Source organism: Quercus suber, unplaced genomic scaffold (assembly GCF_002906115.3).
Source record: "Quercus suber isolate HL8 unplaced genomic scaffold, Cork oak 2.0 scaffold_151, whole genome shotgun sequence".
Classification (NCBI taxonomy): Eukaryota; Viridiplantae; Streptophyta; class Magnoliopsida; order Fagales; family Fagaceae; genus Quercus; species Quercus suber.
In genome coordinates this window covers 1,014,478-1,028,874 of record NW_027069612.1, presented here as the reverse complement: position 1 = coordinate 1,028,874, position 14,397 = coordinate 1,014,478, and the positions used below count along the sequence as shown (strand labels likewise).

The window sequence follows — 14,397 nt, the reverse complement described above, 5'->3', positions numbered from 1 at the left end:
TTATTTGATATTTAGTTATTTATTTATTAGAATTGACAATTTTATGTCCTACAAGAATATATATAAATTATTTTTTAGGAATCTCAAAACACCCTGAAACGATATGCTAAAATCGGCCGGTACCGAAATATTCCATTCCACTTGACAAACCAAAACGGTATTAATAACAATGGTTTAACCACAGATTACTTAAATTATTCATTATTTGCAGGTATCATACTATATATATATATATATATATTGGGTCTAAATTTCATTTCAAATAATATAAATTTCAACAATAAAAGAGGTTGAAGTTTGAAGAGTCGAACGGCCCCAACCTGAAATAGGAAACCGTCAAAAAAGAAAAAGAGCTTGAAATTTGAAAAGTCTTCGAAAGAAAGAAAGAATCATCAATAATGGTGCGTCTCTATTTTTTAACTGTAAAAACTAAAAAGAGTAGAAACTCCCCACAAACCCAAAGAAACAAAAAGAACCTTCCTACTTGTCACACTCTTGGCTCTTCCTTCCTTTACACACACCCACACACGATCCATTTCCTTTTTCCTTTTTCACATTCTTCGTTCCATGATCGCCACAACTTCTCCTCTTCTAACCGCTTCAGCAGCTTCATCCTCATCGTCGCTCGCACCCGCATTTTCCAAACCTATTCGAAGCGAATCGGCGTTTTTATTAAGCGTAGGGTTTGGGTTCTCGTCTCCGACTAGGAGGCCTTTGGTGGCGGCGGCGGCGGCGGCGGCGAGCAGCTCCGGTAAGAGCATGGAGGTGTTGAGGAAGATTGGCGGTGGCTGCTTCAAGGGCAAAGACAGCAAGGGCGTCATCAAGGTCGAGGCCGATAGCGGCGGCGAGGACGTCTTCCAAGTCTCCTCTGGGCCGCTCCCGGACCACCTTGTCGTCATGGTTAATGGACTTATTGGCAGGTACCATTAATTTGTTGAATTTTTTGGAGCTTGAATTCGGTTTTGCTGGTTCGAGTTTTACGTTGAAATCAAAATTAGCTCACATTCATGATTCATGTATCGTTTGAATAGCTGGTAAAGAGTAGAAAGGAAAAAAATAAAAAATAAAAAATAAGACCTTGCAAATTTGACACCATTAAGCATAGCCTTAAAAGCTTTTAAACTACTTGTGAAATTTAAAAAAAAAAAAAAAATGCAAAAGAATAAAATAAATAAACCCTTATATTGCAAATGGTAGTTGTTTGCTTTGATTAGGAAGGTGCTTTGTCTTGGATTTTAACTACTGCTTACGAGCTATGACTTGTATTTTGCAAGCATCAACTTTATTTTGCGAGAAAGGCAAAACTTAGATATAGGACTTAGGCGCCGTTAGTTAAATTTCCCTTTTAAGCATTTGAAATGTGGTTTTTTTCTCATGAATGAAAGTGTATTTTTAATTAAGTACAGCTACATGGCAGAATTTTAAGAGGGAGAACCTAAAAAACAGCACCTAAGTATTGTACCTAAGTTTTGCCCTTTCGATGGGATATATACTAGAGTCTAGAACTAGATATAGGAGGAGAAACCCATTTCCTCTTAAATGAAAAAGAAACAAAATAATTCCTTTATAATAATTGGTAAGTTACACTTCCATGGTCCACCTAGTGGGTCTTAAATCCATGATCTCATCGTCCACCTAGCACTTGCAAGTGGAGGAGGTGCCAATTTAGCTAGAGCTCATTGGCAAAAAAAAACTGCAATATTTCAGGACATGAACTATAGCGACAGGATCAAGTGATTCCAATCAAAGAGAAGTAGACTTTATACTCCCTAAAGCCCTTTTCCGGGCAGAGGAACCTCTTCCTTAAAATTATGGCTAAAGCTAAAGCGGTATAAATTAATTACCTTTTTAATCCAAGCTCCAATGACTGCTCAAATTATTATCGGTTCCCTCTATTGAGTCCAGTAAATCCTTGTTGAAATGGAGCGGTTGGTTAAGGCTATGCCAGGACACCATCATATTTAACTTTCTAATTTTCCAGGCGTGTGATTATATTTATGTATAGTTGAAAAAACATTCCATTGGAGGTAGTAAAATTTACTAGAATGCTATTCCAACATTACCCAAATTGCTGAAGGCTGAAAGGAAAGTAACAGGTGTGAGCTTTATCTAGTAATGTGGGGTATAAGTTTCAGTTGGGAGGCCCTTGATCTCTAGCTCCAATGACACCTCCTCTTCCTAGAAGAATGAGGTAGAGAGTGAGGTTATGGGTTAAAGAACCATTGTGTGTTTTTGTGTTAATTTCCAAAGAAAAAAATTCAGGTTATAAGAATAATTTTTTTCGAAGTTTCTGGGCTTGGTTTAAATGTTTTGCATAAAATATTTCTTCTTCCTACTCCAATGGCATAATTTTGTCTTCAATGGTGAAAACTTTCCATGTAGCAGGTATACAGTATCTATCTAAAATTGTCATGTAAGTTTTCACACAAACTTGGCACAATTTTGCAGTCAATCTTATCTTACAGAGACGTGTGATTGCTCGAGTTACTTGTTACAAGGTCATTGTGTCATATATCTCATCTTTTGTGTCTTCTTTGTTTAATAAGTATCTTTGACACATTAATGTACTTAACCTGCCCTTAGTCCGAGATCTTTTTGTCTTTCCTGGCCTTCTCAATCTTCCATCTCAAATTTTATTTTCATATAAGTGATCATTATGTTCTGTTAGATAATAGTTGCTCCACAAAAGAGTTCTGCTTGTACATACTCTAATACAGCTTTTTTGTGTTTTCAGTGCCTCAGATTGGAGATATGCAGGAGAGCAGTTTGTAAAGAAGCTCCCTGATAAAGTAATTGTGCACCGTGAGTTCTCCTTGTCACATGTGATTCCTGCTTTACCTGCTCGTTAAAGCTTTCTTAATTTATAGGATGCTAATTAGATATCTGAGTATTTTCAACTAATCATACGTAGTTGATAGAATGCTGAAGAGAATAGCTTTTCATTTCAATTTTGTTCTTTGGGATGACTTTTTACTTTCAGATTGACATAGATAAATTTATAATCTTCTACAAGCAGATGTGGCTAATTTTACTCCACTTTTTATCTGATTATGTTGATAAAGTTTTCCCTGTTTAACTGGAATTTGTTGAACAAGAGTTTCAAAACCATTGTGTATTTTTTAAATTCTCATTGTTTTCCTACTTTATAGAGTTATACGCAAATATATCCGCTTTTAGCAACTTTACCAAATGCTTTAGGATTGTGAATCGATTTGCATATTCATGTAGTGACCTGGCATCATCAAGGCTTCCCTGCTGCACTCATATGCTCTACTATGCATTATGCCACAAAATTCGCATGGGGGACAATTTGATTTTGGGTGATAACATCTAAAGTTGCAAGTTTTTACTGATATGGGTATAGCATATACTACCAAGGATTTATGAGCAACATGTATGCAAGAGAGAGAGAGAGAGAGAATTATGTCAATAAGAAGTTCTCTTAATGTTTCGTTAATTAACTAAATGTTTAGTCTTGAATTAAGTTAAATTAAATTCACCGATCAAAAAATCTAAATTAAATTCAGCCAAACTTTTTTAGATAAGTAATGAATTTTATTTAAAAAGCACAAAAAAGAGTTATCCTATTAGACAAAGTGTATGCAAAGGAATAACTAGAAAGAACAAAAAAAGATAACATCTGAAATATAAATCATCTAGGAAGTCCTTGAAAACGAGTATGGAGAAATAATGGAATATGAAGTCCAGTTGTGTAAGGTTCTGAGAAAAGCAAACCCGAAATGTGGTATGACTGACACCTTTCCGTCAAAAGTACGCCTATTCGGCCCTTTCCAAAGACACCATATAAGGCCCAAAGGAGCTATCAATGAACTCCATTATTGAGTTTTCCCAACTTCCTGTTCCAAGAAGCCAACATGGTATTCACTAACTGAGGCGTTGTCCAACTAACATCAAATAGGCATAATAATATACCTCAAAATCCCTAGCAATAAATAAGTGTAGAAGAATGTGATCCACAAAATCCCCATTGGAATCACACATACAAAACCACTCCTCAATTCTTATTTCCCTTTTCCTCAAATTATCTGCTGTCAATATTTTCCTTAGTGCCGCAGTCTCTGTGAATAGAGCAACTCTAGGTGGAGCTCAATCTTTCCATATGGTCTTCCAAGGAGGTAACTTCCTCATCCCCTGATCTTAGAGCCTTACAATAACTTTTAACTTGGAATCCATGCTTAGGCGAGGGATGCCGCACCATTCTATCAAAATTATTTGGTAATAGGTTCAGAAATTTGGCTAAAATTGACCAAATTCTGGAAATTTTTTGGGGAATAAACTTTAAAATTAGTGTATAATTATATCAACTTTATAAAGAATTTTGGCAATTAACTTACAAGGTATGGCTTTGTTCTGGGTGAATATTTGATATAGAAAAAGAAATAATAAATGATTGTCCAAATTCTTGAATATTTTGAATTAATATGAATTTAGGATGAAGTCAAAGTGGCCAGCTACTTTATAAATGTAACTCATTTCATTTTTCTCAGGATTGTTAAAGCTAATTTTATTCTCTATGCTCTCTATACTCTAGTGATTCATTATTAAGCCTTCTGAAGTCTAAAAATTCTTGCCTCCTATTATGCCTTTCAATGGCTCTATTAATGTACTTAATGTGTTGATCAAGTACATAATTTTTTTTTTTTTTGACTTGATACCTTTTAAGCAGGCAGTGAGTGTAATTCTTCGAGATTGACATTTGATGGAGTTGACTTGATGGGTGAGAGGCTTGCTGAAGAGGTATTTGGTAATAATGTTATGACCTTATGTTTCCTGGATTAATTGATATATTGAACTTCACTTATCTCAATTTTCCTAGGTTATTGTTGCCATTGTTGTTTTTGTTATTATTAATTACTAATTTGGGAATATCTTTGCAACATCAATCTTGAGTGATAGAGCGTTACCTGATGCAGGTCTTAGCTGTTGTAAGACGTAGGCCTGAGGTTCGGAAGATCTCTTTTGTAGCACACTCTTTAGGAGGCCTTGTTGCAAGGTATGCCATTGGGAGGCTGTATGAACACTCTTCAATTGTGAAAACTGCAGCTCTTACTGGAAACCCTGTAAGTGAAGAGCACAAGAATTCTATGGTGCAAGGCCATGAGCAGCCTCATGAAGCTAAAATTGCTGGGTTGGAGCCCATGAACTTTATAACATTTGCAACACCACATCTTGGTTCAAAGGGACATAAACAGGCAGGTTCAGCTTGCTACTAAATGCTTATAGGCAATTTGAGCACCATCATACATACATACATGCATGCAAGAATGCATATTCTGTGTATAAAGCATTAAGGGAAAAATTGATTGGCAGTTCTTACTAAGTTAAAGAAGGTTGTGAATTTTTTTTATTGGTAAATTACATACACCTAGTGGGTCTTGAACCCACAACACTCACCCTCCACCTATCACTAGCAAGGGGAGGAGGTCCCAATTGAGCTAGAGCTCCCTGGCAAGAGAAGGTTGTAGATATGGATTATCATATTTACAAATTCACTTGGTTCAGATTCTTTAGAAGAAAGTAAATACATGGTTATTGTGATTATTGGTATGATGATAACTGAAGAACATTGAGATCTCCACTAGATTGCACCTTGATGAAGTTTTAATTATCTTGTGTTCTCATTATGTTATTAGAGAATTTTTATATAATGAGACAATTAATCTCAATATATTTTTATTTATATATGCATCTGATGGATTACATGTATCCAGTACAATGACCCTTGCATTTTGATATCTTGTTTTTGTATTTACAGCTCCCATTTCTCTGTGGTCTTCCTTTTCTCGAGAGAAGAGCATCTCAAACTGCACACTTGGTTGCTGGGATGTCTGGGAAGCATCTATTCCTCATGGACAAAAATGACGGGAAACCTCCTCTCCTCCTTCGAATGGTTAATGACTCTGAGGACCTAAAATTCATGTTAGTGTCAATTTATCCACAACACTGATCAGTTGACCAAATAGCATTGAATTCTAAGAATTTATTTGTTGCAATTTCCACTAATTTGTGACTAATGACCTGTGTAGATCAGCTTTACGTGCATTCAAAAGGCGTGTGGCTTATGCAAATGCAAATTATGACCGTATCCTCTTTTGTATTTAAGGCAGCTTTTGGATTTTGAATGTTGTGTTTAAACATAAGGTCTTATCTTTGCTTTTTATATGATCTTATGTCAACCTTAACTTGTCATAAAGATATGGTTGGCTGGAGAACGTCATCAATTCGGCGTCAAAATGAACTTCCGAAGGTTAGGTTTGAGTTTTGGTCTTATATACATTCTAATGCATTATTATTCCCATTAATATGTACATGTTTTATATAATAACAAACACTTAATTTTTTTTTTCTTTTTTTCATTTGCAGTCCAATCTTCTTGTAACAGATGAGAGATACCCCCATATTGTATATGTTGAGCGAGAAACCATGGATGACGTTTGTAACAAAGCATCTTTAGTTGCTGGGAACCAAACGATTGACTTAGAAGGTTTGTCAAACCTTTCACCTTCTTTTATTTTTTTTGGTGTTGCTTAGTTTTTGGCTTTAGTTTTCCAGGGGTGGACACAACAGTGCGAACCTAAAAATTTGAGCTTTGGTTTCTGTGCATTGTTGGTGTCTCTTGGAGATGGGGATGGTAGGATGTGATACAATAAAAATAAGACAAAGAAACAAATTCCAAGTTCAAAGCATATGGTTGGAGGTGTTAACTGTACAAATTTTACATTCAAAAATTAATTAACTACAACAATAAACATCATCATTCCCATATTACTAATTACCTTTAGCATTGATATTATTACCTTCCCTACTATCTTCACCATTCCCAAAGGTTATTTGGGGAAGAATTATCACCTTAAAGAAAATAGAATTTGCCCAAGATTGGGTTATTTACTTGCAGCACAAGATATTGGGCCTCTTCTTTCTTAAAGTCTTAAATGAATGGGTAGCCAATGTTGGATTTTGTTGAGTTGTTAAACTTTAGATATGTTTTGTTCTGTTTTCTCATGTAGACATCCAGTTTACAAGGGTGGTTCACCCTGTTTGCGCTCTTTAAATACATGTTTCTGTCCCAATTTGTCTCCTTTTCCTTTATTTATGCTTGTTTCCTGACCATGGTTCACTTCTCATGATGTTTTCTACACAATAGCAATCATATAAGTTTTGTGTTATAATAATATTCTATTAAACATCATTTGATTTCCCAATTGCTACTTGATGATTGCTAATAATGTTGTCAATATTGTGCGAAACACTTCCAATTTATCTAAACTCCTTAAGTTCAATAGGTGGCATCTTTATTGGATTCTTGCACTTCAATGGTGCATAAGTGCATTCTAATTAGATTTGGAAATACTTACCAATCAAACCACAAAAAGGATGGGGGATGTAACTCTTGTTTATTATTGTATCTACATTTTTATTTCTTATCAGTAGAAAGAGTTATATTAATGAGATATTATTGGGCATCAATGAAGCTTATGGAAATATACAAGAGAGATGCCTGGAATTAAAATCTAAAATTACATAACTCCAAAAATTCCACGAGAAGAAACTGACAAAATTTAAGCGATGCAGAAATACAATATATTATATATCTCATTTACAGTTAAAATGAAATGTGCTGCTTACTGTTACACATATACTCTCTATGTGTCTCACTGTTAACTTCTTGACCATAGTGTTTGATCTGCATATGCCTGACAATATTTTTTCTGTAACATTTATTCTTAAGTTCTTTTCCCATTTCACTTCTGGTTATTTATGAGTATTCTTCTTTCCATATATGTAGAGGAGATGATTAGAGGTCTAACTCAGGTAACTTGGGAACGTGTGGATGTCAGCTTTCAAAAAAGTAGACAGCGATATATTGCTCACAATACCATCCAGGCAAGTTCTGAATCTTAGTAGCTTTTCTATAAGCTGAAAGCTCTAAAGCATTTTTCCTAGTGATTTTTTCTTTTGACTTGTGTTCTGAACACCTCCTTCAAATGGATGGGAAATTCTTCTTGTTCCTGTAGGACATGTTAACTTTGATATCATTGATTGAGAGAGGTTGTGCCTACTCTAGATGTTAGTCTTAATGTGCCTAATTTTCTCTTCATCTTTTATTTTTTTTCCCTTTTTTTCCTGAAATGTGCTCCATAGCTGTAAATGTGCCTAGTTGAGCATACAACTTGTCCTGCAGGTTGTGTGAACACAAATCCTTGTGCTGAGGTAGCTGCCTTAGGTAGATACTATGATATGAGTGTAGCAGGTCACAAGCTTGTCTTGTCTTTGGGTCAAACTGGTCAAACCAAACCAATAGGTATTATATCTGTAGATTCTGTACATACCTCGGAGACCATCTTAACTAAAGAAGAGTTATTGATATCCAAGTCTAAATTATTAGTAATTGGATGCTGTAGATATTTATGTCCAAGTGTAAATTAGTAGTATTTGCCTACTTGGCAGCTTTAGTTCTTTTTCTTCTTGTTTTAGTTTCTTTCCACATTGCATCCTGAACTTGAAAACTATACCAGTATAACCTAGTCATTTTAAACCTTGAAGGGGTCTAGTTCAAGATTCTTTAAGTGGCTGTAACATATAATAACGAGGCAAATACAAAATATATGGTCAAAGTGCTGGCCAGTAACAAATGTTTGATGTTTTGATTTTATTTTTTTTTTCCTTATTATCTACTTGTGTTTTCAGGTGAAGAGCTATTGGTTAAATTCAGATGGTGCTGATGTGGTTTTCCATATGATTGATAACTTCCTTCTCTAGTCCCTATACAAGTTTGGTTAAATTCAGATGGTGCTGATGTGGTTTTCCATATGATTGATAACTTCCTTCTGTAGTCCCTATACAAGTTTGGGTCTTCAATTGATGATCTGATGATGGGTTAGACTGCATTGCTATTTTGAGTACCTAGCCCATTGTCTCACTTCGGGATGTTATGGTGTATATTTCATGTCAAGTTGGAGAAATAGGGAGTTTCACTGAATTGTTGCTACCTATTTCCTAATAGGTTGGTTTGCTTTCATATTTGATGCCAATTAGCTTTTCATTTTTGTAATCATACCTAAACTTTATTTTTTTTTAGTTAATGAAATATAACTTAATTTGATGAAAAGGTTTCTTAGTGTTTATATGATAACCTTAATGGCGGACTAAACATGAAGTAGCATTATACCAAATGACCCAAATGTATGCATCCTGTTTTAGTAAGATTTTACAGGATGGTGTTCTACAATACACTTAGGGTTTCTGAACTTCAATATCTAATAAACATATGGCGCTTTATATCAGATTGTTCCTCCCAAAAAACTTTTCTTTGTAGTTAAACAAAAAAGAAAGGAAGAAGAAGAAGAAAGCTCTCAAAAATAAGCTGAAATGTCATTTCTATTTTCAAACAATTGCACCATGGGTTCACTCCCTCTTTGTCACTCATAGTTTCTAATCTAGAAAGCATGGATACGGTAAAATGGGCCATAGACATACCTCGGACATGGCTGCCCCTTGAGTGTCCGGCGAAGGGAGGAAAAAAAAAACAAATGAGGACACAAGTACACGGTTGTGACACAATGAGTAAGGACACTGATAAGCAGCAACCAAAAAAAAAAAAAAAAAACCAGAGATCATTTGCACCTCCTTGGTGGCCAGTGACAGTGACCCTCAATTAGTTTATGTTTTATACATATTTTCTCTCTCACCCACACTCTTCCCTATTCTTTTATGGCTTGTTTGGAAGTTTAGAGAGAGAGGAGAGTAGAGGGGAGTAGAGGGAAGAGGAGTAGTGGGGAGGAGAGTAGAGGAGAATGATTCACCTCCACCTTATTTGGATGTTTTTAAAATTAGTAAGGGGGAAGGGAGTAATTAGCCCTTCCCCTTGTGTAATTTTGTTAATATAATAAGGGTAAATTAGGTAATTTACTTGGTCAATAGTTTATGTACTCTACTCCCCCTCCAAATCTCTCCAATTTTGGGGAATTAAAATTGGGGGGCTAGAGGGAGTCCAAACCCCTCCAAACTCCTCCAAACCCCTCCTCCTCATTCTTTAAAAAACTTCCAAACAAGGTAATCGCATTACTCTCCCTCCCTCTACTCTACTCCCCCTCATTTTTTAAACATCCAAACATGCCATTAGGCTTTTTCTTCTTCTTCTTCTTCCTTTTTTGTTTTGTTTTTGTTTTTAAAACTAAAACGAGACAACTACTGTACTGAGTAATGACTGACTAATAACTACTATTCTATATTGCTTGGGATCTCTACTAAATTATATATATATATATATATATATATATATTTTTTTTTTTATCTACTAAATTATATATATATATATATATTTTTTTTTTAATTATTAGGGAGATTTGGTTTGGTAAAGATTGTTTGATATTAACAAATTTGATGGGTCTGTTTAGTTAGACTTAGGTTACTATGTGCGCTTATTTGTTTGTTTAATTATTTAATATAATGAATAAGTATAATGCTGTTGTGCAGATCATTTACTTACATTAATTTATTTAGTTTTTAAATTGAATTATTTGTAGGTAAAATGACTACCGAAAAATTGACTGCTGCTACTGAATTTGGCACTAGTGAAAATTTGACTGCTACTACTAAATTTAGATATATTTTCGAACATTTTGCTGGTTGTTACATATTTTTAATATTAACTAATTAATTGTCATATTGTATCCTAATTTTTCAAGAAATGTTGTGTTGTGTCTGTGTCACTGCTTCCTAGTTTCTAATATTTTCCCAGAGCCAGTCCAAGAAAGAAGGCAGGGCTGTATTAGACTGGTGGCCACTAAAATTTAATCAAATCTTATGAATATGGATCCTTTAGATGAGAAAGAACTTGACCCACATCATTCAGGTTTAGTGAGATGAATTAAATGGTTGGGTTAGTGGTTGATATTTTTTGGCCCCCTAAAACTCTTTGATTATACATCAAAATGAAGTGAATATATTGCTATTCACTCCTCAATGATGTTCCTTCTTAATATGGTTGAGAAGCTTCACTCCTGAATTCTGTTCCTTCTTAATAGGGTTAACGAGCTTTGATAAGAATAATTATCAATGTTTCATGTTTAAGTGTATTTTACATTGTTACTGTTGCAGTCAGTAGACAATTGTGGAGAGTGTCCTTTTCCTCTACTGTCTTTTGGACGCAAAATTTTTCTTCCTCCTGATATTTGACATAAAGAATTTGCTGGGTTTATAATATATTACTCCCTTAGTCCTAACTTCTAAATTGTTGGTCTTGTTTAGAAAATCCAATTTTTTAAAGGAAACATCGTTAAATGCATTATCTTTTAATTAAAAAGATACAAGTTTCCAAAACTACCCTCATCAATTTAAACTCTATTGAAAAAAGGGTATTGACTTTTTATACAGAGTTAAAGGTTAATTTCGTAATTTACATATTGATTTTTCAAAGAGGACTACATTTTGGGATATCTCAAAATGAAATAGAGACCTAAAAACTTTGCTAGCCAAGTTTTAATAGTATGCGTTGTTTAACCAAAAAAAAAAAAAAACTTATGGGACTTCAATTATAATAAAAAATGTGCTCTATAGAGCTTCAACTTGACAATTGAGTAAATCCATATTGTTAGATAAATTGGAGTGAGTTTGGATGAGCTTTGTTAATTTTCTTATTTGTCGAAGATATTGTAAAAAATAAGGGAAAAAAAGCTTTTTAATGTGTGGGGCCGTTTCTAGGAATCAAGTACCTACTCCTTGACACACGGTAACACACCATTAATGTCAAGAACATCATCTAAATGTACAATTATATTGACGTTTATGCATTAGTCCATGAGTACTGTGGCAGGCAAAAATAAGTCAAGCTTGCTTTTCTTTCCCACCCAATTAATTTATAGAGGTGGGATGCTAATCAACCTTTAATACCCCTGTCTTGATGTAATGGATTAACTAGAAAAGAAAGGATTAACATTAAGCATAAGTGAATGGCATGAGAGTTGGTTAAAAAGAGCCTCGGATGGCTTATATTATGTTCCTCGGGTTTGGTCTGAGATACCGATTACACTTGTTCATGGATTACAATCACACTTTTATATTTCTCCTTGTCCTCAAATGTCTCATCCCCATTTCACAAAGAACTTTTTGCCTTATATAGTCTCCCAAGTTGTATCTTAGCCTTCCACTTGAAGGGTTTCGGTTCATTTCCCTTGATATTTTTCCCATCAGGACTTCACTAGAAGGTTTCTACACTAGGCTATGAGCTGTGATGATATTGTTCAGGGGTCATTTCCTCATTAATATGGCCAGCTAAGTGAGTCTAGAGCATTGCATGCGGAGGTGATGGAAGCTTTATTTGCTTTCTTCTCTTCCATGCCTGACGACAAATCTTCCTCCTCTACCTCGATTTATGCTCGATGGTCTTGAGAATTGGTTCTCGGCCCTTCCGAGGGCACATTAATGTCCTTGGGGTCCTCAGGCATTGCAGCCTCCCTGTGCCTGTGATGAATTGTTTATAACTTTCCCGAGGGCTTGCTGTCAGTGCCTTCCAAGGTCTGTTCTTCTAACATTGGACTTCTCTCACTTGCCTCTGCTCTCGAATACTCGTCCTCCCACAAGTACTATTTGTTTGTCCACTATTCTGCTTTGTGATGTCCCAAAATTCCTCATTCAATAGATATAATCTTCATAACTTTTTTTAAACTAATCCTTTATGTTAGGAGATATGTGTTTCACTTATTAAGAACATATGTCATTCTTTTATGTAATTGGCTAATCTTTTGACAAAGCGCACTTGACTTGTAATTAGGTAGATCTAGGTGTTCTTAATACTTCAAGAAACTGTGTTTCAAGATCAAGTATTGAAGTTATCAAGTCTGTCCAAGAAATAAGCTAAGAAGTGCAAGATTATTAAAGCTCGACAGCTAGCATGTGTCGAAGTTTAAAAAGTCATTCAACTCGTGTGCTCGACACCTGCTCAACAGTTGCTCGACACCTCCTATCTGTCGAGGTTTAAGAAAGAAACAGAAATTCTGATCTATTTTCTTGGAATCCGTGAATGTGTCTTTGGGACTTCTTTTCTCTTAACTCTAGACATATAAAATGATTATTTTAAGGGCCGTCAAAGAGTACACAAGTTGCACAAGCTTTGAGAAAAGTTTGCTCAAACAAATTGTGACCAGAAACAAAGTTTTGCCCTAGTTCATCATTCTTGAAGAAGTTGTTGTGTATGTGCACCATAGGGTTTTGTGACCAAGTATCTTCTTGATCTTCATCGTGGATAAGCTGAAGAACTTTACAACCAATAATCTTCTCTAGTTGGCGATTGAAGTTGCATACTAGAATCCGCGCAATTGATTAGTCACGTACTTGGGAGCCGTGCATCAAAAGGAGAAATTGTCACTACAAAATAAGTCCAATTGGGTATTGTGGTAAGGGTTCAACTGTAGGCTGGTATAAGGTACTGAGATTCCTTTACTTGTAACCGCTTGTTGTGATAATAGTGGAATTTCAGGAATGATAACTTGAAAATCACCCGGTGGGGTTTTTGCCGTGTAGGTTTTTCCCATTCATAAACAAATCACTGTGTCAATTTAATTTCTGCTGCATACTTATTTTCGCCTCATACTTAGTTTAGTTGATGATTTGTTTGTGCTACCACGCGCTTTGCATGTTAATTAACTTAATTAATTCATTTTACTAAATTAATTGGTTAATTTATTACAAAAGGTCAATACGCGTTTGACCTATCCCTTTAGTTTATTTGGAAAGTCAATACTCTTTTTTATTTTGTTATTTGGAATTTAAATTCAAGAGGGTAATTTTGGAAATTAGTAAACATTATATTTCAAAGATTGTATATTAAATGATGTCCCTTAAAAAGTTGGATTTTCAAAGGTAAACAAATAATTGAGGATGGAGGGAGCATTTCATTTCTGGATTCAGCTTTTCTTATTATATTACGTTTGTTGTGACCAGTATTATGTTTTAGTCTGTTATGGATATCAGACAACTTAGGCCTGAAGAAGTAAGAAGGATAAAAGATTTCTTCTTCTTTTCTTTTAAGACCAGGATCATGTTTTAGGATGCATTATAATAACTTAAATGAAGATGTTTCTATAGGTGTGTTTTTATGGATATCAGACAACTTAGGCATGAAGAATGAAGAAGTAAGAAGGATAAAAGATCCCTTCTCCTCTTTTCTTTTTTTGTTCTAATTCTTTTGAGTCTTCCAAGCTAGGTTTACATTTTACTGCTGTCTTATAGATAAACTTGGAAAAGCATGAAACCGCAGCTTGGTTAATATCTGCTATAGCAGGCCATCCCTGAAAATTGTATTTGTTCAAATGTCCAAGAAACTATAAGAGGTTGCTTGCACATTGTTATGGAGAGCATTATACATATATGGGACAG

At 34.9% G+C, this 14,397-nt stretch overlaps 1 protein-coding gene across 1 annotated transcript; it reads left to right on the top strand.

Moving 5' to 3' along the window:
* The first annotated feature begins 368 nt into the window (after positions 1 to 368).
* Positions 369 to 9,130, top strand: LOC112040566 (uncharacterized). Its single transcript, XM_024073453.2, has 10 exons — positions 369 to 920; positions 2,735 to 2,802; positions 4,688 to 4,758; positions 4,935 to 5,213; positions 5,777 to 5,940; positions 6,048 to 6,103; positions 6,216 to 6,268; positions 6,385 to 6,505; positions 7,808 to 7,905; positions 8,710 to 9,130. Exons 1-10 carry the CDS (start codon positions 568 to 570, stop codon positions 8,779 to 8,781), a joined length of 1,335 nt encoding a protein of 444 aa, XP_023929221.2. The 5' UTR covers positions 369 to 567; the 3' UTR covers positions 8,782 to 9,130.
* Positions 9,131 to 14,397: the final 5,267 nt, after the last annotated feature.